This window comes from Bufo bufo, chromosome 4, assembly GCF_905171765.1.
Source record: "Bufo bufo chromosome 4, aBufBuf1.1, whole genome shotgun sequence".
NCBI classification, from domain to species: domain Eukaryota; kingdom Metazoa; phylum Chordata; class Amphibia; order Anura; family Bufonidae; genus Bufo; species Bufo bufo.
In genome coordinates, this window is record NC_053392.1 from 583,576,405 (window position 1) to 583,602,273 (window position 25,869).

The 25,869-nt window shown below is 46.9% G+C and overlaps 2 protein-coding genes across 3 annotated transcripts in view; one reads left to right on the forward strand and one right to left on the reverse strand.

Annotated features, from left to right (window-relative positions):
* Positions 1–7,633: 7,633 nt before the first annotated feature.
* Positions 7,634–17,852, reverse strand: ANGEL2 (angel homolog 2). The gene is made up of 9 exons (XM_040430415.1): positions 17,661–17,852; positions 15,615–16,073; positions 14,654–14,871; positions 12,437–12,506; positions 11,703–12,124; positions 9,680–9,803; positions 9,378–9,441; positions 8,164–8,327; positions 7,634–7,913 (listed from the first exon to the last, which is right to left on the reverse strand). Exons 2-9 carry the CDS (start codon positions 16,063–16,065, stop codon positions 7,765–7,767), a joined length of 1,662 nt encoding a protein of 553 aa, XP_040286349.1. The 5' UTR covers positions 16,066–16,073; positions 17,661–17,852; the 3' UTR covers positions 7,634–7,764.
* A 149-nt stretch (positions 17,853–18,001) lies between these two features.
* The window catches only part of RPS6KC1 (ribosomal protein S6 kinase C1), a 155,604-nt gene continuing 147,736 nt past the window's right edge, over positions 18,002–25,869 (forward strand). For both annotated transcript variants that reach the window (XM_040430417.1, XM_040430416.1), the window contains exon 1: positions 18,002–18,416. In XM_040430417.1, coding sequence (XP_040286351.1) covers positions 18,312–18,416 — 105 coding nt within the window. In that variant the 5' untranslated portion in view covers positions 18,002–18,311. The remainder of the gene's footprint in view (positions 18,417–25,869) is intronic.

Sequence of the window (25,869 nt, forward strand, 5' to 3'; positions counted from 1 at the left end):
CGGAATCCTCGCTTCTGAAGCCACACCGGCGTTACATATATCTTGTGCATAATATTGAACTGAACGACTATGTGATTTAAACTAAAAGAAACTAAACCCATATTCTTCAATACACTTTCCCAAGCCTCAGAAGATAAATTAGGGTAAGTGAGTCTCCAGGACTTTTGTCCAGGAGAGAGACAATCCAAAAAGCGTGCTTTAAGTAAGTGTTTATAACAATAAGCTATCTTAACCTTTATGTGGTTCTTATTCTTTATTAAACTGTGCAAAAAAACTAGACATGTCTAAACTTAATAACGTTTTATCCGCAATGCTCCATCACCGACTACTTGTACTATATAATGGATGTTCTTAGCCCTCCAATTCTGCTGACAATCAAGGTCCTCAAGCATTGGAAGTCTTTGATTTTGCCATAGTGGAGTGCAGAGCAGTGAGGATGTAACCGAAAGCCAGCTCCTGATCAATGTCCAGGCCTTGGTAACCAGCCTAGCAAAACTTCTAAACTCCTGCCCCGGACGAAGTAGACATCCCGACTCTAATAGAGTAAAAAAGTAATGAAAGCCAAATTGGTCCACTAATTTCTTACATAGGGGGCTGGTTTCCCACTTATGAAAGAGGCATAGCTGAGACGCAATGAAGTATCCCCTGAAGCTGGGGAGGTTTAAACCCCCGTTCCAGTGGCATTAGAAAATAGTCCAGTTTCAGCCTTACCCGCTTTCTCCCCCATAGCAAATCGTTAATCATCTTCTCTATCAGTTTGAAGAATTTATCCTCTATCCAGACCGGAGAGTTTCGGAGAACATAAAGCAGTTGGGGAAGAACTATCATTTTCACCAAGGAGACCCTATCTCCTCTCGAAAGGGTTAACCGATGCCATATTTTGATTTTAGACCTAATCTTCGTCATAACCAGAAGTAGATTAAGTTGGACAGAGTCCTGAATATTAGCAGAGATAGTTATCCCCAAGTACTTCATGGAATCCTCGACCCCAAGGTCCAGAGATAAGTCACAATGGTCAGTGGAGAACCTATCTATAAGAAGGAGAGTGGTTTTGGAACAGTTGACCTCCAGGCCCGAAAACCTGGAGTACGAATCTACAATCTGCATAACTCTTGGCAGGGTAGTATTAGTCTGTTGCATGAAGAACAGAATATCGTCTGCATATAAGGAGATCCGATCACGATCCCCTGCAATGCCAAATCCAAGAACGCCCGGGTCCTGTCTGATTTTTATGGCCAAAGGCTCAATGTATATATTGAACAGGAGTGGCGAGAGAGGACATCCTTGACGGGTACCTCTCTCCAGCATAAAACTCCTGGTCAAGGTCCCATTGATCCTGAGCTTGGCTGCAGGAGATTTGTAGAGCAGACGGACCATAGCTATAAACCTTGTGCCAAATCCCATTCTTCCCATCACCCTCCAGAGGAAGCTCCAATCGACCCTGTCAAAGGCCTTCGTGGCATCTAACGACAGGATCGAGCGGGCGGTCTCCCTGGAGGACTGGATGTTAGCAAACAGTGTATGTTATAATGGGTACCCCTCCCAGGCATAAACCCATTTTGGTCTGGATGGATTACCGATGTAATCACCTTAGAAAGTCTATTGGCCAGGACCTTGGAGAGCAGCTTAATATCAGTGTTAAGTAAAGAAATGGTTCTATAAGCACCCATCTCCATCATATAAATTAAAACTATAAAACTATCAGTGCTTCATTCATGGAAGTCTGGAGGCCTTCTCCCTGCAACACCTTTGTAAATACTTCTGAAAGGTACGGGAGGACTATGTCCCCGTATTTCCTGTAGAATTCATACGGGAGGCCATCCAACCCCAGGGACGAACTACCTGATGTTGACCCAAGGGCCAAATGAATCTCCTGGATGGAGACCTCCTTTTCCAGGAGGCTCTTCTGGCTTTCTAACAAGATAGTAAAAGAAAGACTATCTAGATATGCGTCCACGAGACTGACCGGCACAGGAGGGGCCGCCCTATAGACCAAAGTATTCCCAAAAGGCCTCAGCTATGCCCTCCAAATCTCGCACGATCCTACCATCGGGCCCACGAATACTGGTTATTTCCTTCCTCCTGTTCTCTTGTTGCTTAACTATCCTGGCTAAAAGCCTGCCTGGTCGGAAGCATTTCTGTCCCTTAAAGAACAAGCTAAGATGGGCCTTATCAAGGAGAAAATTTTTGATGTCCTGACTGGCTTTCTGCATTTTTTCTCTGTTTTGTTTAGTTCCGTCTTCTGGATGATAAACTGCTCCGTAGTACTAACTGCTAAATTATTTAATTCCTTCTCTTAAATGATCCTCTCAATGCAGAAATATTGCTAATAAACAACCCCCTCAGAGTATCCCATACACAGCCAATACCGGCTGAAGGATGGTTGATCTCCCAAAAGGAGGTTATCTGTTTTTTAATAAGCTGATGGTCATCCATTATAGCCAGCCAATATGGGTTCAATCTAAATAGCGAATCTGATTTGGCCTGACCTGACCCTACCAGAATTTCTATGGAGAGGGGAGAGTGGTCTGAGAGAGTTCTCAATCCAAGTGGTGATAACTTTAAAACGCTTTGACTTATCCAGGCCATTCTGAGATCGTTTTTTCGTCACATATTGTACTTCATGACACTGGCAAAATGAAGTAAAAAAAAAATCATTTTTATTTATTAAAAAAATACCAAATTTACCAAATATTTTGAAAAAATAGCAAATTTCCAAGTTTCAATTTCTCTACTTCTATAATACATAGTAATACCTCCAAAAGTAGTTATTACTTTACATTCCCCATATGTCTACTTCATGTTTGGATCATTTTGGGAATGACAGTTTTTGGGGACGTTACAAGGCTTAGAAGTTTAGAAGCAAATCTTGAAATTTTTCAGAACTTTTCAAAAACCCAATTTTTAGGGACCGGTTCAGGTCTGAAGTCACTTTGTGAGGCTTACATAATAGAAACCACCCAAAAATAGAGTAATAGTTTCTTAGATGGGGTCGCTTTTATGGAGTTTTTACTCTAGGGGTGCATCAGGGGGGCTTCAAATGGGACATGGTGCCAAAAAAAAAAAAGCCCATCAAAATCTGCCTTCCAGAAATCATATGGCGTTCCTTTCCTTCTGCCCCCTGCTGTTTGGTCATACAGCAGTTTACGACCACATATGGGGTGTTTCTGTAAATTGCGGTATGAGGGTAATAAATATTAAAGTTTTGTTTGGCTGTTAACCCTTACTTTGTTATTGGAAAAAAAACGAATTAAAATGGAAAATTTGCCAAAAAAATTGTTTTTTGGCACCGTTTTTATTTATATTTTTTTACCGTGTTCATCTGAGGGGTTGGGGGTATTTTTATAGAGCAGAATCTTACGGACGCGGCGATACCTAATAGGTCTACTTTTTTATTTATTTTAGTTTTAATGACTAATATTTTAGAATTTTTTTTTTTTTTCGTTTTAGTGTCTCAAGTCTGAGAACCATTTTTTTTATCCGATTGTCAGTGACTAAATTGGGATATAAATTTAGTACTCCATGGAAGTGTGATACTCCCTGAAGCAACCGTCAATGCAGAGGCCCGGATGATCGGGGCACGTGTCACACTGAGTATTCGTGTCCTTCCGTATCCCCCTCCAGCGACACACTCTGCACTTTTTTTTGGGTCCTTCCCTTCTTTCCAGTATGGGGGACCACATCTGGAAAGTGTTGGCCAGGGACGATCCAGGCGCCTCCAGTTCCCGAGGTACTCCGGCCTGCTCTTTTCCGGTCAGAAAAGATCAGGTCTTTGAGGACTGCCTCATAGAACTGAAGGAATGTCCCTGTGCTGCCAGCGCTTCGGGATAGTACAAAAGAGTTGTACATGGCAACCTGCACCAAGTAGACCGCAACTTTTTTGTACCATGGCTGGGTTTTGCGCATGGCGTTATATGGCTTGAGGACTTGATCAGAGAGATCAACTCCTCCCATATACCGATTGTAGTCGACGATACAATCGGGCTTGAGGACAGTTGCCGCGGTACCTCGCACAGAGACTGGGTTGGTGCAGTTACTATGAATTGTGGACAGTACAAGGACATCCCTCTTGTCCTTATATCTGACCAGCAACAGGTTTTCACTGGTAAGGGCACGGGTCTCACCCCTGGGGATAGGTACCTGGAGGGGGTGGGCAGGGAGGCCGCGTTGATTTTTCCGCACGGTCGCACCAGCGGACATGGATCTGGCGGCTAGGGACTGGAACAAGTTATACACGTACAGGTGGTAACCCTTATCCAGCAGTCGGTACATAAGGTCCCACACAAGTTTCCCGCTAACACCCAGAGTGGGGGGACATTTTGGGGGTTCAATACGGGAATCTCGCCCCTCGTACACACGAAACTTGTAAGTGTACCCTGAGGTACTCTCACAAAGTTTGTACAGCTTCACGCCATACCTCGCCCGCTTTGAGGGAACATACTGGCGGAAAATGAGTCTCCCCTTGAAAGCAATGAGAGACTCATCAACCGCGACCTTCCTTCCAGGTACATAGGCCTGTACAAATTTTGGGGGGGGGGGGGGGGGGGGGGCGGGGACATGCTGCATTATCTGAATAATGCAGGCATTTCCGGATGGTCTCAAACCGAGAGCGTGTCATGGCCGTACTGTAAAGTGGGGTCTGGTAGAGGACGTCCCTACTCCAGTAATGCCTGACACTAGGTTTCTTGACTAGGCCCATGTGCAGCACGAGGCCCCAAAATGTCCTCATCTCGGCTGCACTGACTGGGTCCAGCCACCAGGCCTAGCCAAAAAGGAGCCCGGGTGTTGAGCAACAAAGCAGCAGCACACCTGGGGCGGGGGAGTCTAGGGTCACACAGCTGTGCTGTGGACCCCAGACACCCGATTTAGGGTGATGCAATCACAAACTAATTTTTACTTCCAGGAGCGGGCGCTGCTCTAATTTGAACCTCCCGCCCCTGCAGCCGACCAATCAGAGCCGATCCTGAGAGGTGATGTCACATCACCTCTCAGGATGGTGATTGGTGGTGTATTATCACACCACAGTTTACCATCCTGACCCTAATAACCCGGAAACGCAGCAAACCGCAGGTCTGAATTGACCTGCGGTTTGCTGTGATAGTCTACACGGGGGGGGGGGGGGGGGGGGGGGGGAGTCACAGGACCCCCCGGCGCATTGGCCCCAGGTGCCTGCTCAATGATTTTAGCAGGCATCAGGTTGTACGCCCAGTTTCCTTAAGTACCAGGACATCAGGGCGTACCTGTACGCCCTGTATCCGTAACAGGTTAAATAAAAATTTTTAAAAAAAAATAAAATAATAAAATGAATCACCCCCTTTCCCAATTTCACATATAAAATGTATAAAACAATAAATAAACATATTACATATGGCCACGTCAGAAAAGTCCAAACTATAAAAATATATATTTTTTAATTATCTATGTGGTGAACGCCGGAACAGAAAAATGAAATAAAAACTGTGCGATTTGCCATTTTTTAAAATGCGGAATGCACGTGGCTTTTTTGGTTTATTTTTTCGCGTGGTATCGAATATCGCAATACTTTTTTATGGTATCGAAACCGAATCAAAAATTTGGTATCGCAACAACTCTACATAGGAGCAGTATTAAAGTAGTTATTTTCTTGTACCCTTATTTCTGATATTTGCGGACTCTATACTGACAAGGAGTGTTCTACAGGATTGGCGCATAGAAAATGTGGTGCCAATATTAAAAAAGGGTCCAAAAACAGAGCCCGAAAAAACTATAGGCCGGTAAGTTTAACATCTGTTGTGGGTAAACTGTTTGAAGGTTTTCTGAGAGATGCTATCTTGGAGGACCTCAATGAAAACAAGCAAATAACGCCATATCAGCATGGCTTCGTGAGGGATCGGTCATGTCATACTAATTTAATCAGTTTCTATGAGGAGGCAAGTTCTAGACTTGACAGCGGTGAATCAATGGATGTTGTATATCTGGACTTCTCCAAAGCATTTGACACTGTACCACATAAAAGGTTAGTATATAAAATGAGAATGCTCGGACTGGGAGAAAACATCTGTAAGTGGGTAAGTAACTGGCTCAATGATAGAAAACAGAGGGTGGTTATTAATGGTACACACTCAGATTGGGTCACTGTCACTAATGGAGTACCTCAGGGGTCAGTATTGGGCCCTATTCTCTTCAATATATTTATTAATGATCTTGTAGAAGGCTTGCATAGTAAAGTATCAATTTTTGCAGATGACACTAAACTATGTAAAGCAATTAACACTGATGAGGACAGTATACTGCTACAGAGGGATCTGGATAGATTGGAGGCTTGGGCAGATAAGTGGCAGATGAGGTTTAACACTGACAAATGTAAGGTTATGCACATGGGAAGGAATAATGCAAGTCACCCATACATACTAAATGGTAAAACACTCGGTAACACTGACATGGAAAAGGATCTAGGAATTTTAGTAAACAGCAAACTAAGCTGCAAAAAACAGTGTCAGGCAGCTGCTGCCAAGGCCAATAAGATAATGGGTTGCATCAGAAGGGGCATAGATGCCCGTGATAAGAACATAGTCCTACCACTTTACACATCACTAGTCAGACCACACATGGAGTACTGTGTACAGTTCTGGGCTCCAGGGAACAAGGCAGACATAGCAGAGCTGGAGAGGGTCCAGAGGAGGGCAACTAAAGTAATAACTGGAATGGGGCAACTACAGTACCCTGAAAGATTATCAAAATTAGGGTTATTCACTTTAGAAAAAAAGACGACTGTGGGGAGATCTAATTACTATGTATAAATATATCAGGGGTCAGCACAGAGATCTATCCCATCATCTATTTATCCCCAGGACTGTGACTGTGACGAGGGGACATCCTCTGCGTCTGGAGGAAAGAAGGTTTGTACACAAACATAGAAAAGGATTCTTTACGGTAAGAGCAGTGAGACTATGGAACTCTCTGCCTGAGGAGGTGGTGATGGTGAGTACAATAAAGGAGTTCAAGAGGGGCCTGGATGTGTTTCTGGAGTGTAATAATATTACAAGCTATAGCTACTAGAGAGGGGTCGTTGATCCAGGGAGTTATTCTGATTGCCTGATTGGAGTCGGGAAGGAATTTTTTTTCCTCCTTAAGTGGGGAAAATCGGCTTCTACCTCATTTTTTTTTTGCCTTCCTCTAGATCAACTTGCAGGATAACAGGCCGAACTGGATGGACAGATGTCTTTTTCAGCCTTATAAACTATGTTACTACGTACAGAGGAGCAGTATTATAGTAGTTATATTCTTGTACATAGGAGCAGTATTATCGTAGTTATATTCTTGTACATAGGAGCAGTATTATAGTAGTTATATTCCTGTACATAGGAGGCAGTATTATAGAAGTTATATTCTTGTACATGGGGGCAATATTATAGTAGTTATATTCTTGTACATGGGGCAGTATTATAGTAGTTATATTCTTGTACATAGGGGCAGTATTATAGTAGTACTCATCTTCTGGAAAAAGCTGACAGTGTTTTCCAAGCTCCTCTCTGCATAGAAGTCTATAGTGGGTACAGAAACAGCCAATCTTTTACTTTTATACAGTTTTAGTTTTATTTTCTTATGAAAATATTTACAGATTTTTCTCTTTACAAATAGGAGAACTTTTAGTAAAACAATTAACTTTCATTATTTTAAATCAATGAAAGCAAATCAATAAAACATAATTATAAAACCAGAAATAAATAAAATGCCCTGTCCAGAAGAAAAAAAAAAAAAGGCACCTAAGACTGGATGATGGGGTCATAACTCCAGTCGGAACTTGGCCATTAATGAGAGGTGATCTGAAGAGTTGGTCTCATTAGGAAGGCCATTAACGCTCCACAGATCCTGCTCTGTGAGAAGTGACAACCGTCCAAGGAGCTGCAGCCCATTACATGAGACATCAGAGCCTGAAAGAAGATCACGGAAACTTCTGGTTATAAACCCGGCGGTCCAAGTATGTCATGTATTCACCCACCTGTTATGTATCGTCAGTATTTGATAAAGGTCATTACAGCCTGAAACCTTCACGTTAAATATCTTAATAAGGAAACGGATTTAGACCACAGATATAGAAGTTTTAAACATGGTCTTAGCGCCATCTAGTGTTGAGTTAAGAGAATTGGTCATAAGAAGAAGTAGTAGGAAGGTCGCTCTTACCTGGCTGCCTGAAGAGGTCATTGTTTGAGGCAGAGTAGAAGATGTAATCCACAGTGATGGCGGACTTGGAGTGACAGGTTGTGATCTCAGGCAATCCGGTGTCAGGGAAATAATGGGAGTATACAGACGACAGGCTGAAGTGGTGTTGCAACCGGGATTCCACCCTGTTCAAAAACCATGGGAAGAAACCGAAAATGTATTGAAGGTATATGCAGAATTCTTCCTCCTCTCCTCTTGTGGCCATCTACCTGTCCCCTAGGTCTTGCACACCTACCAAATGCATGTTGGTAAATAGTAGAGGACAAAGAAGGAAGTAGAACTGCAGGATCAGACCACATTGAGAATGGTTGTTTATATTATACCATCATCATAGATGGATGTAGACTATATGCATGGCACCCACAATCATGCATGGTACCTATCTTAGCATTAAAGGTGTAGTCCGGGCTTTTAATATTGATGATCTATCCTCAGGATACGTCATCAATATCAGATCGGCGGGGGTCCGACCCCCCCTCTAATCAGCTGTTTGAGGAGACTACACGCGCTGGGCACCAGTGCCGTCTCCCCTCTTTCTTCCTGCTCTGCTGCTGCTGTCCCATAGACATACAGTAGTGAGCAGGGAGAGACAGGGGAGACTACATGTGTGCCGTCTCTTCATACAGATGATCAGCGGGGGTGCCGGGTGTGTTCTGATATTGATGACCTATCCCAAGGATAGGTCATCAATATTAAAAGCCCCGACAACCCCTTTAGGGCATCATTGGACCTTTAGGGTCCATTCACACATCCGTGGCGCATTTTGCGGACCGCACATTGCCAGCACTAATAGAATATGCCTAGTCTTGTCCGCTATTGCAGATTGTGCGGCCCCATAGAAACGAATGGGTCCGCAATTCCGATCCGCAAGGTGCGGAACGGAATTGCGGATGTGAATGGACCTTTAATCTGGCGCAAGTCATCTGAGAGCGAAATCTCTACTAGCCTTGTTGCGTTGATCTGCGGTTTGCAGACATCTACTATAGAGGCATTCTGGACCTTCCATGTATGTGAGCTCCTCCTGCTATAAAGGTGCATAGGAAATTTCCCATCATTCACTGAGAGGAGTTCAAGGGTATGAATACTTTAAGGCACTGTATGTGGTTTGCATAGGAACCGTAGACAGAAAAAGGATTAGCTGGCGAAGGTGGCCCTTCCTTGTAAAGCCAAAATACCTTTGATCAGGTGCCTTGATCTGCTCAGCCCTCATCTCCATGGTTTGTTCTTCCACACTCCTCTCTAGCAAATAAAAGATAATGAATGTTACCTGACGGAGCCACAGCAATAACTGCAAACGTTTCATACATTTACTACAACTCATCTGTACATGATCTACATTTGGTAGGTAAAGGGAACCCGTCCTATTAAACATTGGAAATGTTGTGCACATCGTGGGGCAAAAGTGCCACAAGTGCTCTGAAGGGGCAGGAATATTAATTTGCTGGGGAATAATCAAGTGTCGTCTATCATGTTGTACCTGGCTCCTCCTGATGCTTTTCCGGAGAGTCATACACACATTTCTGGGTAATGCCCAGACTTCTCGGCCATATTGGAATAGATAATATCCTTTGTCCTCTGGTGTACATCTCTTGTCCTGATACCTGAAAGAAAAGGATTGAGGTGGTTTCAATATCTTTGTGATTTGTTTATTAAAAATAAAACCTCTATATCTAGAACATCTCCAAGACATCTGGTAGAGCAGCCACGGATGAGGTTTAGTCTCGTCTGGTTTCCATTGCAAACATGACTTGGGGAAGGTGGGGAAGGGGGGGGGGGGGGGGGGAGGTTTCTGCTGCAAGCTGCCTCCCAGCCAAAACCAATTTCCAAACTTACTGCACCTACATAAATGCCTTCATGGGAATACATGGTGTGCCACCTCCCACTGTGATGGGCTATATTGTCAGTATTAAAGGGGTTGTCTCATTACAAACGCGTATCAGTGTCTAATGAGCAGGGGTCCGACCACTGACAGACCCTGTGTTCCCTTTGTTTGAATGGAGTGGTGGTCACCTCATTTAACTGTATTGAACTCCCATAGAGTTGAATGGAGCGACCTGTGCTCCGTCCAAATGGAAGATTAAACCCTGTATTCCCTGCAGGATTTTTGTCCTCATGGGCCTCAGGCCATGCAACAGATGAGTAAAACATATAAAAAGGGGTTAGGTCTCAGATTTGGGGAGGGGGGGGGTTTAATTTGAAGGGTTTTGAGAATAATTAAAGTAAAGTAGAGGGCAATTTGTTTTGAGTCTTTACTGTATACATAGACATCAATGTCTGTTTTCTGAAAATGTTTTGTAACAAATATACAATGCTGTGGAATTGTACTTGATGTATGTCCTCTCTTTTGAAAAAAACAAAAAACAAAGGGTTAGGGTCCGCGCTGCAATAAAGGAAAGCTTGGGGGGGGGGGGGGGGAGAAACACAAATCACTGATTCTTTTTATGCTGCTTCTTCCAATCTCCTCCTTCGCAGATTCTTAAAGGGGTACTCCCATCATAATGATCATTGTTAAATCTGTTAATGATTTGACAGTGATCATTTTTGTAATTATATTTGATTAACCAATTCCCACCGTTTAGGAGAAAATTCATTCCCACTTACCTCATTGTTGTCATTCGGTCTCCCCTGGTTACGGCCACCGCTCTTCTCCGAAATCCCGATGGCCGCTCTTGCGCAGAAGACGCCTTCTTGTCTCCCGGCCGGGCCGCTCGCTGTCCTGAATGCTCACGTGCGATGGCGACTTCTTCCTGGCCAGAATAGTACAGAGTCGCGAACGCGCAAGCCGGCTCTGTACTATACTGGCCAGGGATAACTCACCATTGCGCATGTGCGGCGGCGTTCGCATTCAGTCCAGCGAGCGGCCCGGCCGGAAGAAAACTTCAATCAAGATGAAGCCCGACCCCAGCCAGAATCCAGGAAGTGAACGGCGCGCTGCCAGCAGGTAAGTATGAAAATGCGAAGTGGGATTAGCCCATTAATATCTGAACCAATGAGCGGTAGTGGGTATGCTTCTCACACCTTCAAAGAGAGTATCAACACAGCACAGACCGGCATGTAAAATAGTTCACACTTCTTTATTATACTTACAAAATCGTAATCATGAACATCACATGGAACATCACATGGAACATATGACAAAGCTTTGTCATATGTTTCATGTGATGTTCAAGATTACGATTTTGTAAGTATAATAAAGAAGCGTGAACTATTTTACATGCCGGTCTGTGCTGTGTTGATACTCTCTTTGAAGGCGTGAGAAGCCTACCCACTACCGCTCGTTGGCACAGAGATTAAGAAGCTGCGAAGGAGGAGATTGGAAGAAGCAGCATAAAAAGAGCCAGTGATTTTTGTGTTACCCCCAAGCTTTCCTTTACTGCAGAGCAGACCCTAACCCTTTTTATACGTTTTGGCCTTAAAGAAGTGGGGACCTACTTCTACAAAGGGACTGCAGCACGTAATCTAATACACAAAACTTTTGTATATATGCAACTGATGAGTACCTTCCCGATGGTCATTCCCGCATAGTGAAGCGCCCCTTCCTTGATAAAGCGATGAAGTGGTGAGCCAGGCACGGAGTTGAAATCACCGCATAGGACTATGGGGTAGAACCTCCCATCATGTATTTGTGCGACCTCCGTTATCTCCGCCAGGAGAATGGCCAGCTGGGTGAGCTTGATGTCTCCTCTCCTGGGGTTGTACAGGAGGTGAGTGTTTGCCACACAGACCATCGGAGCTTCTCTTCCCTTGGTTTTAGGCTGTAACATCAGCACCAAGCCGACGTTGTCTCGGTCTAGGAGGGCGATGTTTTGTCGGAAATATTCCACCGGTTTCACCAGCCTCAATTCGAATTTATCAGATTTGAAGCAAATGGCGCAACCATCAGGTTTACTTCCAGTGCGGGACTTGAACTCACAGATGTATCCTGGAACACAGGGAAAAATTGCTCAATTATTAGATTCCCCCCCCCCAACGTATAGAATTAAAGGGTTGTTAGAAACAACCAACCACTCTTGTCCATGGCTGCATCTAATACTGCACCTCATGCCTATTCAAGTATATACAGCTGGGCTGCAATACCAGACAAAGCCTAAGGACAAGAGTGGCGCTGCTACAGTCCTTTCGATGGCATGCAATGTGTTGTACAAAATACTTATAGGATGACCTTCTCATTGAAACATTGTAGTAAAAGCAAAACACAAAAGAAAAAAAAACACAAAACAGGAGAGCTGCGTACCGAGGGCTTCCAAACTGGGCTTGATCTGTTCTTGATAGTGATCTTCTTGAACTTCTTGTAAACAAAGAATCTAAAATAGAAGAAGCTTTACAGACGGAGGCCGCACAATGTGCAAAGGATTCATTGGGGTCATCATGGCAAACCACATCTTTTGTTTTAACCTGATGAAGACCGTGTGGCGTACACGTACAGAGCATGGTGTTGGGCTTTAATCCGGAGCAGAGTATATCTAGCAGGAGAAGGTCAGGTCCCCGGCTTTCTCCAAGGAGAAGACAGAAGTGGTCTACACTGAGGTTCTGTCATCTCTTTTCCTGGGTACACATGTGCAGTGAATAGAAGGGGCAGCAATGGCACTTCCTCTACTACTGAACCTATTGATCCTGGCACAGCAGAGCTGCTCTGCCTGTGTAATATGTCCCAGCTATAGAGTAAAAAGTCACAAAAGCCCCCCCAAGAGTTGTATGGCTGCTGTAAATCCTCCATAACAATGGAGACTTGGGTGCTCAGCGGCCTTTGTCTGGACTGATGAGCTCCGCCTGCAGTCACATGCTCGGATATCTCTGCAGCCCCCAGCCGTGTACCATCGGAGGTCATGTGTGATATATAAGCGCGTCATTGCTACAACCAAGTCAGGAAGGAGAACTCAAAATTGGACTGATATCGGCACTGCTATCCCAATGGTGTCTAGATACTTTGTGGTGCTACGGCAAGCTCACGGCTGGCGCTGCTTAGGTAGGTCTACCAGACTGGTGTACAGCTGAACCCTTTGTTCTAGCGATCGCAGGGTCTCAGCGCTCAAAACTTTTGATATGTCCCTATGACTTATCTAATGTTTCAACAAAAAATAAAATAAATCTGCCATCATAATATCTGGACTCCATTGGGATAGCAGCATGGATATCTGTGCATTTTTGGGTTCTCCTTGCTGAATTTTGCAGTCAGGACCTCCTCTCCAGCTGGACAACGAGGCAGCAGCTTCCCCCATTCATGGCTCTTCCGGTCTCTTGGGATGTTGTGCCTCGAGCACAACTAGATAAGATGAATGGTACCACCTCATAGCTTTTCCACCGATGTTATAAGTGGTATTGCTTTAGGTGCACTTTTTTATGAATTTTCCACTAGGTCGCTACAATCAGAATATTACGTCATGGCTGCAGCGGCGGGGAGTAGAAGAGCAGTGGCGCTGGAATGGAGGAGGTTCGGAAGAGTAAATAGAACTATTTTTATAAGTAATCTGTTTAAAAATAAAAAATGCAGACATCCCCTTTAAATGTATGTTCACATGACGTATTTGCAGTGGAATCTGTGGCGGAAATCAAAGGCTGACACTGAAAATTACCAGTCCGCCATGCAGCAGACCAATGCAGTAAATCGGTGTGCAGCTAAATCTCAACCACTCAACATGCAGCTGAGCCTCCGCCATCTGCCTGGAGGGACAACTTCAGTTTCTTTCCTCAGATACACAGGACGCTCTGGTTAACGATGACCTTTATAAAAATGTATACACTTTATTCTTGAAAGGATCCTCAGACAATGAGCTGATCAAAGGATATCCTCTCTGCTCGGACCCCAAGCAATCAGCTGTATTGTATGGAGGAACCTGCAGCGCCACCACAGAGGAAATGAGGCATTACACAGTGCCCATTGATAGCAACGCACTGTCCTTGGCAGGCTACTTTCACACTGGCGTTTTGGTTTCCGTTTGAGAGATCCGTTCAGGGCTCTCACAAGCGGTCCAAAACGCATCAGTTTTGCCCTAATGCATTCTGAATGGATAAGGCTCCGCTCAAAATGCATCAGTTTGCCTCCGTTCCCCCTCCATTCCGCTCTGGAGGCGGACACCAAGACGCTGCTTGCAGGGTTTTGTTGTCCGCCTGACGATGCGGAGGCAAACTGATCCGTCCTGGCACACAATGTGAGTCAATGGGGACGGATCAGTTTTCCCTGACACAATCTGGCACAATAGAAAACTGATCCGTTCCCCATTGACTTCCAATGGTGTTCAAGACGGATCCGTTTTGGCAATGTTAAAGATAATACAAACGGATCCGTTCTGAACGGATGCATGCGGTTGTATCATCGGTGCGGATCAGTCTGTGCAGATCCGCACCAAACGCGAGTGTGAAAGTAGCCTCACACGCGGACGTCCGGGATCCTCCAAAAAGAGACGCTCTTTGCAGACGCCATCTATTAACTCAGAATAGTCCTCCTACTTACATCAGCATTCATTTCTTGTAGCTCCTGCAGGATGTTTGGCAGCCGGTAGTTCCAGAATAAGTGTGGCCGCCGGCAATGACTGTACAGACTAGAGTTGTCTTCCAACAGGTCTTGGGATAGGATGTTATAAGACATCACCGTGAAGTCAAACTTCTTTTCACTAGACCTCTCGTGGTAATGGTGGCTGAAGTCCTCCCATCTTCTCTTTACTTCTGCGGCTGAAAAGGAGAGGCGAGTGTCACTATGCAGGTAAGTGTCTGGTGCCACCCGTTACATATGCCAACCCCTTCCTGTTATCATGACAAAATCTCACGCGTCAGGACCATGCAGGGGACACAGGGACATTGTCTCCCCTACGTAGGCAGTCCGCAGATGACTTGCGATTTAATGGAAGGGGGGGGGGGGGGGAGGGGTCCTCCATCTAGGACAGGGATGGGCAAACTGCGGCTCTCCAGCTGTTATAAAACTACAAATCCCATCATGCCCTGCTGTAGGCAGACTGGGCATAGTGGGAGTTGTAGTTTTACAACAGCTGGAGAGCCGCAGTTTGCCCATCCCTGATCTAGGACGTCCACCCTAACAGGGCTTATAGAGAGGGGGTGTCTTCAAAAGATTGTTCTCATCAGGACGACCCTCTTCTCATGCTGGTACCCCCCACCCAGCTCCTCGTAAGGGTCTCAGCTGCTGGGTACGATGGCGACACGCGATATTCAATGAAAGCCCTTACAAGTGAACGGGCAAACATGTCATGCATGTTTATGCCGAGACCTCCAAAGAGACAGACGCATTGTAGCTACTCTGTCCAAATGGATGTCTAAATGCTACCATAGGGAGCACGCAGAGGGTGCTCCTGATGTGGCAGCCCCTTCAATGTGCCCCAGTCACACACGGACCCCCCCCCCCCCCCATAATAAAATGCTATGGTTGTAGGTAACTGTAGAGGGGACAATGAGGTCCTTACCTTTAGGTTCCTTTTGAGGACTCACAGGGACAAACGCCTCTGGTGTGCCATGAATGGGTGGGACCCGCAGGTCACTTGCTGGAGGGTAGGGTCTTTTTGTCCACGGCTGACTTCTGTACTCCTCATCCTCCATGCCTTTCTTTCGTTTTCTAAAGGATTCGTCTCCTTTTCCATCCATATTGAAATGAGATAGGTGAAGCCAGGATGACTGAGTGGGGAACCAAGGAAATGGATGGCTGCCCGGCAGCGCAGGTCTAGGCGGGGCGAAATAACAATGGGGTCCCGAGTTGTCCTGAGGATGCCAGCTGTTCACAGGGAAGTAAGACGACGGCTGCTGGTGTCCTGTCCACCATGGGGAGCTAAAAAAACTTCCACTCATGAACAAGGGTCGTGAATGACTGGCACGGGCGATACACCTGCCACCCACTGTCTGCAGATGACGAGGCAACATCTGATGCCCTGGAGAAGACAAAGGTCATCAGAAGAGAGATTAGTGAGACTAGAGAATACCAAGTTGGAGGACCCGTCCCCTCCCTGACATGTCTGTTTTAGTAACTACTTGCATTCCGAATGTATTAAAAGGGGTTATCCAAGACCTACAATGCCCCCCCCCATATGCCCGGGGCCCTCACACATGTAATACGTATCTGCTCCCCGGCACCCGTGTCGCTCCTGTTGCCCGGCACGGCCGCCGCATCTCCTTGTCGCTCGGATGAAAACATCTGGCGTCAGGAGGGGCAGTCAATGGCCGACTGCGATGGCATTGAGCCTCCCTAGGTGACACAAGGGAGGCTCGTTCCCATCGCGGCCTGCTATTGGCTACCCCCCGCCAGATGTTTTCCTCCACGCGACAAGGAGATGCAATGCCGGCAACAGAAGCAACGCGGGTGCCATCTGTGTGAGGGGCCTGAGGGGCCGTGTAGGTCTTGGATGACCCCTTTAACAATTCTGCAGCATCTATTAATATGACATTCTTCTATTATTCCTACTGAAAAGTTTATGAATAAAAGGTCCAGCTGGGTGTTACCAGATGAGGAGGTTACGCTACACTATTTCTGTTTATCCCATTTACTACAAAGGGAGTTATGGAAACAGTAGTTTGCTCGTTCAGTAAGCCTGGCCTCCTGGGGACAAAGTGTGGTCCCATCTCGGCCTGGAAACGGCAAGATGGGACAACCCGTCACCACATACTGCCATGTCAGACGGTCCTCAGCCATCCACCCGTGCTTGATGTCTCCGGTATCTCCAAATGTTCTGTCAATCCTCTGAAAAAAGGCTTCATATTATGCAAACTACCCCCTAGGTGCAATGAGGGGGGTGTTGTTGCACCCAGAGGCTCCCCTCCCTGTCTTTTAACCCCATGCTCCCACAGGCCAGGCGGTCCTTGAAGTCAAGGGCTGCCGGGCAATCTCCATCCCTTTGCTGCAAATGTACAGAATGCGATTCAGCGAGACTGCCTGGTTTGTCCATCACAGCGGTGGGGGCATAGACGACAGGGAAGGGAGCCTCTGGGTGCAACATCACCACCTCGTTGCACCTAGGAAGTAATTTGCATATTATAAAAAGGTATTTTTTGTTTCCAGAGGATTGATGGAACCTGGGGGGGGGGGGGGGAGGAGAAGAAGCATGACTGTCAGACCAGACTACACAGGGTGTGTTTGTTGTCTGTAACCATGGAGACGCATAGCTATGCATGAGAGCTGTATACACAAAACGGTAGGATATTTTAATCCAAGACTATTTGTAAAGTCATATTTCTTCTTTCGGATGCACTGAGGTGACAGAAGCGGGGACACGGCCCTTACAATTCTGCCCATTTCCTGTTGCCAGAGTGGGCGGGTCTGTCACTGCTGTTACCAAGGGCAACCAGAAAGATTGCAAATGTTTGTATGAATGAAGAAAACATTAACTGAAATTATTAGAAAAACTGTAAAACAAGGCCCTGACACAACTTCTATGCAGGTCTGAACCCACTAGACCCTGAAGTGGCTGATACCAGGGAACACAGCAGATGGATAAGGAGAGGTGGGTGCCCCCAGCACCTACCTGACGGTTATAACCCAGGGGTTAGCGCTCCACTACGGCAGCAGCTCCCAGAGCCGGTCTCCATGTCAGTGCGCGGGGCATGCTGGGAGAAAGGCTGCTCGTCATCGGCCAGTCAGTCAACTCTCGATGCCGATTGGCCAAGCAGCCGAATAGCGACACATTGTGTCAATTCAGCGCACACGTGACGGCCGGCGCACACAAGCCGATCTTCCATCAATCCGCCAATCAGAAGCGAGGACTCTCTCATCCAATCAGAACGCTCCAGCTGGCGGAAGTGAGCTACGTTCTGTGCACACTCTGGTCTCTATGGTTTATGCGGTTCATTCGCCGGAAGCGGAAGTCGTGCTCGAGGTGTGGCTTAGAGGGCTGTATGACAGTGGGGCAGCTGCTGTGTTGTCTGCAGATTGTATGACACCGTATAACGGCGCATTAGTGCGATTTACCGGGGCTGTATCCCGTTTACAGTCTGGAGATGGAGCCCTTCATGAATGAGGAGTGCACTGACAATGGGCAGGGATAAGGGATTGGTGTGATAGTTGCAGACTGTGCCTGGCTCCTGGGTGACAGGTCTGGCTATGGGTGCAATTTAAATGGCTGCTGATCAGGGTGCTGATCCTTTGATGGGCTCTCTCCGGGTTTAACTGGGACAGTATGATATCCCAAAGAGACAAGGCAGGGGATCTGGCCCGGTTCTACACAGTCACCGATCCCAGGAGGCACCAGAAAGGCTTCACGATCTACAAAGTCACCGCAAGGGTAAGTCTTATATTATTAAAGGGCTTGGTCCAGCCTAGAGATGACCATCCGTATGGTCCAGCCTAGAGACGACCATCACCACCCGTATGGTCCAGCCTAGAGACGACCATCACCACCCGTATGGTCCAGCCTAGAGACGACCATCACCACCCGTATGGTCCAGCCTAGAGACGACCACCCGTATGGTCCAGCCTAGAGACGACCACCCGTATGGTCCAGCCTAGAGACGACCACCACCACCCGTATGGTCCAGCCTAGAGACGACCATCACCACCCGTATGGTCCAGCCTAGAGCCGACCACCACCACCCGTATGGTCCAGCCTAGAGCCGACCACCACCACCCGTATGGTCCAGCCTAGAGACGACCACCCGTATGGTCCAGCCTAGAGACGACCACCCGTATGGTCCAGCCTAGAGACGACCACCACCACCCGTATGGTCCAGCCTAGAGCCGACCACCCTTATGGTCCAGCCTAGAGCCGACCACCCTTATGGTCCTACCTGTGTTTGTAAAAAAAAAATAGATAAGATCAGGTCCCATTTTTGGACGCTACCAGTCCCCACAGGACCAGGAGCTGTCTTAGTCCCGTGACCATTGCAGCCAATTCTTCACAGTAAGCAGATGTGAAGGCTGATGCTGTGGACCGCTTTATCCGCAGTGGTCACAGGACAAAACCAGAAGTGGGCAGGACCGCAGACAAAATGTTTTTTTAATTTATTTTTTTAAGTTAATTTATTTTGAAACTGAGCACAGATCAGGACCATAGGGGTGGTTGGCTCCAAGGCTGGGGGGAATAATCTCTGGGGATCAAGAAAATGAAAATACTTACATATTACATCAAATATATTTTCAGTTACCTTTCATTAGTTATAACGGCTCGTTGTGTTTGGGGAGCAATCATTAGAAGAAATAAAATGGCCGCCGTCCTATCAGTACATACAAATCCTGTCCTAATCACACCGCAGCACAAGTTACTTCACAACACTGAGCTAAAGAGTAGTGCTGAGCGAACTTGTGTTTTAAGTTCGGCGTCATCGAAGTATCCTGTTATGGATTCCGCTACCACGGACCATAACGGAATTTAGAATCCATAACGGGATACTTCGATAACCTGAACTTTAGACGCCGAACTTAAAACACAAGTTCGCTCAACACTGAGCTAAAGAGCTGCCTCATCCTCCTCTCTGCTCTGCTTGTCAGGGATTATGATCCTGAATACAGATGATAAGATCTTCAGCTGAATCTCTGTAGGAATGTCTCTCATGAGGAGACGTGTTCCGTGGAGAACACAGACAGCACACGTATGTGAAAGCGTCCTAAGGAGGGGGGATTCCTGTTAGCAGTTTATTAAAGCAACCTTCAGGTTCTAGATTAAAAACTCACATGAACGAGGCAATAAACAGAACACTTACGTGGTGCCCTCCTTTTCATCTCTTCAGATCTGCCGATTCCCAGACTTCTACTCTGTCGTCCAAGATGGCCGCACCGCTCCTCAGACTGCCTGATGCACCCTGTGCAGGACTCTTCCTGCTGCCCCTGGATTGCTCATATGGTCAGAGCCGGCCAATCCAAAAGCAGGGCCGGAGCAGGTAGTCTGAGAAGCAGTGCGGCCATCTTGGATGACAGAGGAGAAGCCGGGGAACGATGGGGCACATTTATCAAGTTTCCCTTTTTTTGGCCATAAAATGAGCCAGGCGGATTTAGTTTGTCCGTCTTTCATTTGCTGAGTATTTTCTTACAGCATCTCATGAATTAGACCAGGCCTGTTATTAGTCTGCCCTCTGGTGGTTGTTTTTCAGTTAGACAGTTTCACGTTCTCTTAGACTGGTCTACTTTATGTGCGCATGAAAAAAGTTGCATCTTTGCGGAGAAAAGTCACATATCTCCCGGAAACTGCGACTTTTAACGCAAAAATAAAATAAAAATCGCACTTGACCACTGGAAACAGACGAAGAAATGTACGCCAGCCCTGGAGTAGAATAGAAATTAGACTGTTTTTATGACTCGGGCACAAAAAAAAGGCACGCCTACATGAATAGATCGGGAAAAAAGCCTCCAAAACAGGCGCAATTTCAGTAGTAAATGTGACTGAAAAAATAAACAGCATTTTTTTTGGACTAAAACAGGCACAAAGGGGCACCTTTATTAAAGGGGTTGCCTCATCTAAGATAATGGGGAATTTCGCTGGGACCTGCACCTGTATCGAGAACGGAGCCCTGAAAGTGTTGGAGGTCGCACTGCGCATGCGCAGCCGCCCACCATTCATTTTTTATAGGGCCGCCAAAAATAGCCGAGGACCGTAGTCCTCCAGCCACCACCTTGCGGGGCTCTGTTTTTGATATAGGTGCTGGTCCCAGCGGTAGGAACCGCACCTGTAAGACAATGGGGGCATATCCTAGCGATATGCCTCCATTGTCTGAGATAAGACAACCCCTTTAAAACTTGCGTTTTAGACGCCGGTCTTAATAAGCCTTATATCTGGCGGTGGATCGCCAAAGTTATTTAGAGGCGCTGGTCTGTCTATAACTTCGGCGCATCCAGCGCCGATTTTAAATGTAACACAGATTCCTCGCTGTCTTACATTTAGACCATTTTCTATGCCTAAAACAGGCGAAGAAAATGATGTATGAGACGGGCTTGCCGGCCCCTCCCCTCCCAGGCCACAACTACGTTTTTTTTTTTTTTTGCGTTCCGTATACGGAACCATTCATTTCAATGGATCCGCAAAAAAAACGGAAGGTACTCTGTATGCCTTCCGTTTCCGTATTTCCGTTCCGTTTAAAGATAGAACATGTCCTATTATTGTCCGCATTACGGACAAGGCTAGTACTGGGGCCAGCTGTTCCGTTCAGCAAAAAACTGAATGCACACGGACGGCATCCGTTTTTTGCAGACTGCAAGTAAATTTGACCCAATGAATGTAAGCGCTCTGTTCATTCTCAGTTATTATCCGCCATCCACATCCTTCCATAAAAGACGGTCCCTGGAGTCAGGAATCGGACTCGTCCAGCGCCTACTCCTATTACGTAAGCTGCCACCACCTATCACTTTACAGCCGGGATGACGGAAGGCCCTGGTTACAGCCACGCAACCCACACGAGAACGCACTGCGTCCTGGCATACGCCCATAAAACTTCTAGCACTTCTGGCATTTACGGTAGTGAGAAGAGCGGCTGCGGGCACGGTTAGAGCAACACGGGGCAAATTATTAATATACAGGAAGAAGTCCAGTGCTAAGTAAGGGCCCCTTCTAAAGCATAAGATATAGTGTGGATTTGGAGACAGACGGACCTGCCTGTAATCGGCCGATCTCCTTCAAATAGAAGTGATGCCAGTTAGCCCTTGGGCGATAAATAGCGACAGAGTGGGCATAGGCCACTGAACAAGCCCCCCCCACCCCACTCAGTGCTGGTGTCCTGTCGGGACAAGTGCCCCCTACCATGCTATAGGAAATGTATCTATCTTTCTGTCCGTATAATAGCTCATTTCTTTACATCTGGTGTTTGTGTGTATCTGCAGCAGATGAGGTGTGTATTAGGAGGTTCTGCAGCAGCCGAGGTGTGCATTATGAGGTCCTGCAGCAGCCGAAGTGTGCATTATGAGGTTCTGCAGCAGCTGAGGTGTGCATTATGAGGTTCTGCAGCAGCCGAGGTGTGCATTAGGAGGTTCTGCAGCAGCCGAGGTGTGCATTAGGAGGTTCTGCAGCAGCCGAGGTGTGCATTAGGAGGTTCTGCAGCAGCCGAGGTGTGCATTAGGAGGTTCTGCAGCAGCCGAGGTGTGCATTATGAGGTTCTGCAGCAGCCGAGGTGTGCATTATGAGGTTCTGCAGCAGCTGAGGTGTGCATTAGGAGGTTCTGCAGCAGCCGAGGTGTGCATTAGGAGGTTCTGCAGCAGCCGAGGTGTGCACTATGAGGTTCTGCAGCAGCCGAGGTGTGCACTATGAGGTTCTGCAGCAGCCGAGGTGTGCATTAGGAGGTTCTGCAGCAGCCGAGGTGTGTATTAGGAGGTTCTGCAGCAGCTGAGGTGTGTATTAGGAGGTTCTGCAGCAGCTGAGGTGTGTATTAGGAGGTTCTGCAGCAGCTGAGGTGTGTATTAGGAGGTTCTGCAGCAGCTGAGGTGTGTATTAGGAGGTTCTGCAGCAGCTGAGGTGTGTATTAGGAGGTTCTGCAGCAGCTGAGGTGTGTATTAGGAGGTTCTGCAGCAGCTGAGGTGTGCATTATGAGGTTCTGTATCATCTCAGGTGCATATAATAATCTGCAGCAGCTGAGGTGTGTATTAGGAGGTTCTGCAGCAGCTGAGGTGTGTATTAGGAGGTTCTGCAGCAGCTGAGGTGTGTATTAGGAGGTTCTGCAGCAGCTGAGGTGTGCATTAGGAGGTTCTGTATCATCTCAGGTGCATATAATAATCTGCAGCAGCTGAGGTGTCGGACCCCCACAGATCTAGAGGATAGGTCATCAGTATTAAAATCTCGGAGAACCCCTTTGATCTAAGGCTACTCTCACACTTGCATTTTGGGCAGATCCTTCATGGATCTGCAAAAACGGATCTGTTACAATAATACAACCGCATGCATCCGTCATGAACGATCCGTTTGTATTATCTGTAACATGGCCAAGACGGATCCGCTTTCTATTGTGCCAGAGAAAACGTTTGGCTCCCCACCGCAGGACGGACAGAAAAACGCTGCAGTGTCCGCTTCCAGAGCGGAACGGAGACTGAACTGATGCATTCTGTGCGGATCCTTATCCATTCAGAATGCATTGGGCTAAACTGATCGGTTTTGGAGCCGCTTGTGAGAGCCCTGAACAAACGGAAAGACAAAACGCCAGTGTGACAGTAGCCTGACTGGAATACCCTTTTAAATTAAAGATAATTTATGGGACATCGCCCAGCCCCACTATATATAGGCCATACATTTATGGGAACACCCCTTTAACATTGTATCGGGTTCAGACCGTGATCTGGGATACAAGCTCATCAGCCGCACAAAGTATCAGTCTGGAGTCTGCGCACTTCAGAGCATGGAGTAGACTGGACGCCGCTCCTTTGACGGCAGGACCAGCAGCCGACAGGTTTAGGCCTCATGCACACGACTGTATGTATTTTGCAGTCCGCAAAAAATACGGATGATGTCCGTGTGCATTCTGTTTTTTGCGAAACGGAACAGTTGGCCCCCGATAGAACAGGACTATCCTTGTCTGTTATGCGGACCGTAATAGGACATGTTCTATCTTTGAACGGAACTGAAAAATGGAAATAAGAAAACGGAGGGCGTACGGAGTACCTTCTGTTTTTATTTATTTTTGCGGATCCATTGAAATAGTTCCGTATACTGAACTCAAAAAACGGAACGTAAACGGGGGAAAAAAAAAAGTTTTTGTGCAAGAGGCCTAAGGCTGAATTCACACGTCCGTGGAACACGGTCCGTGAGATACCGGCCTGGCATCCTGCTTAGTGCAGGAGCGCACGGCGTCATTGGTTGCTATGACGCCGTGCGCTTCGTTCTGCCGCCGCTGTACAGTAATACACTCGTATAGATCATACCAGTTTATTACTGTACTGCGGCTGCGGCACAAAGCGCGCGGACGTGTGAATTCAGCCTAAGGGTCCATTCACACGTCAGTGGTGTGTTGCGGACCGGCCAGCAGCTGCAGACAAGAATAGGACATGCTTTATCTTTTGCAGAGCTGCGGACCGGAAGATCGGGGCCGCGCTCCGCAAATGCAGATGCTGACAGCACACTGTCCATTCCGTCCCCATAGAGAATTAATGGGTCCGCACCCGTTCTGCAAAATTGCGGAACAGATGCAGACCCATTTGCGGACGTGTGAATGGAGCCTAATACCGCAAAGTGCAAGAGGTGAGGCAAATCTCATGGGGACTTTGGTTTTTCCTTTTGAGCGGAAAATGACCCGCTGTACGGATTTTGAAATCCACAGTCAATGTCAATTGTGCGTTTTCTTTTGTTTTGTTGACTTCACCCTTTGCAATGCAAGTGTGAGATCTGCGGCGAAACCGCGTCAAATCTGCACTAAAAACAACTGCAAGTAACACACGGGGGCCACATGTCCGAAGATGGTTCCCCGCTGCCGTTAGATTGATGAGGCATAAACTAGGCGCCTCTGTGCCAGTCCGTGCACCTGGCGTAAAAACTATGCCATGGAGTCGTTTTTCACTAACATTTAAAGGGGTTATCCAAGACCTATAATGCCCCCCCCCCCCCCCCCCCACATGCCTGGGCCCCTCACACAGATTGTACTTACCTAACTCGCCGGCACCCGCGTCGCTTCTGATGCCATAACGGCCACCGCTGCATCTCCCCGTCGTGCAGCCAATAGCAGGGTGTGCTGTCCGCGTTTTTTACGGACCCATTGATATGAATGGGTCCGCATCCTATCCCCCCCCCAAAAAAACTGAATGGACACAGAAACAAACAACGTTGGTGTGCATGTAGCCTTTCTGTTAGTAAACCTGCGCCCGTATGCAGGCAGCCTTGGGCTACTTGCACACAATGCAGATTTGTGTGCAGGAAATCTGCACCAAACGTGCCCCAAAAAGCTGCACTATGGGGTTGTACCCTTAACCCCTTCCTGACATGTGACGTAATAGTAAGCCACATGTCAAGTCTTTAAAGATGGTGCCTGCTCCTTTCTGGAGTGGGCACCATAGCAACCGGGTACCGGCTGTTTCATACAGCAGGCACCCGCTGCTAATGTCCGCGACCGGCAGTAATGCTGATCGTGGACGTTTAACCTCTTAGATGCCGTGGTCAAACCTGGTTCCGGGTATGCTCTGGCTCACCCGTGTGGCAGTCGGAGGATCCGGAGCGTGTAGGTGCACGTATGTACTCAGAATGACAGCCGGTTGCTGCACAGTGTTTCTATGGAGCTCTGCCAGTAGCAGGGCTCTACAGAAACAAAGTCATTTTCTCATAGACTTCAATGCCAATGCTGCAGCCAATAGCAGACCGCGACAATAACTATCGTCCCTAGTGTCAGCTCCTCCCCCGTCGCCGGAATTTTTGATCCGCGCAATGGGGAGGTGCAGTGGCGGCCGTTCGGGCATCAGAAGTGACACGGGTGGCGGGGAGCGAGGTAATTACAACCTGTTTGAGTGGCCCCGGCATTAGAGGGAACGTTATCGGATTTGGATAACCCCTTTAAATAAGAAGTGATCAAAAAGCCACACACCCCCCAGAATGGCAGCTGTGAAAAGTACAGATCGTCCTGCAAATAAATTAGCTCCGTACACATAACTACAAAAAAGTAAAAGTGGTCAGAAAATGGAGATAAAGAAAAAAACTTTTTTTTTTTTTTCAAGTATTTTTTTTTTTTTAGTATCAAAACACAAGAAAAACTATACATGCAGTATGTCATATCTCCGGATTTGTACTAGTCAGTTTTACCGCATAGTGGACACCATAAAAAAACCTGTAAAAGGCTACATGCACA

Excerpts from the sequence above, each read along its gene's own strand:
- ANGEL2 (XM_040430415.1), bottom strand. The coding sequence starts at position 16,065 with ATGTTGCCTCGTCATCTGCAGACAGTGGGTGGCAGGTGTATCGCCCGT. Across the intron at positions 12,507-14,653 it reads TACAAGAAATGAATGCTGAT|ATTCTTTGTTTACAAGAAGT; the intron begins GTAAGTAGGAGG and ends CTTCTATTTTAG. Across the intron at positions 9,442-9,679 it reads AAAGCATCAGGAGGAGCCAG|AGAGGAGTGTGGAAGAACAA; the intron begins GTACAACATGAT and ends TTTATTTGCTAG.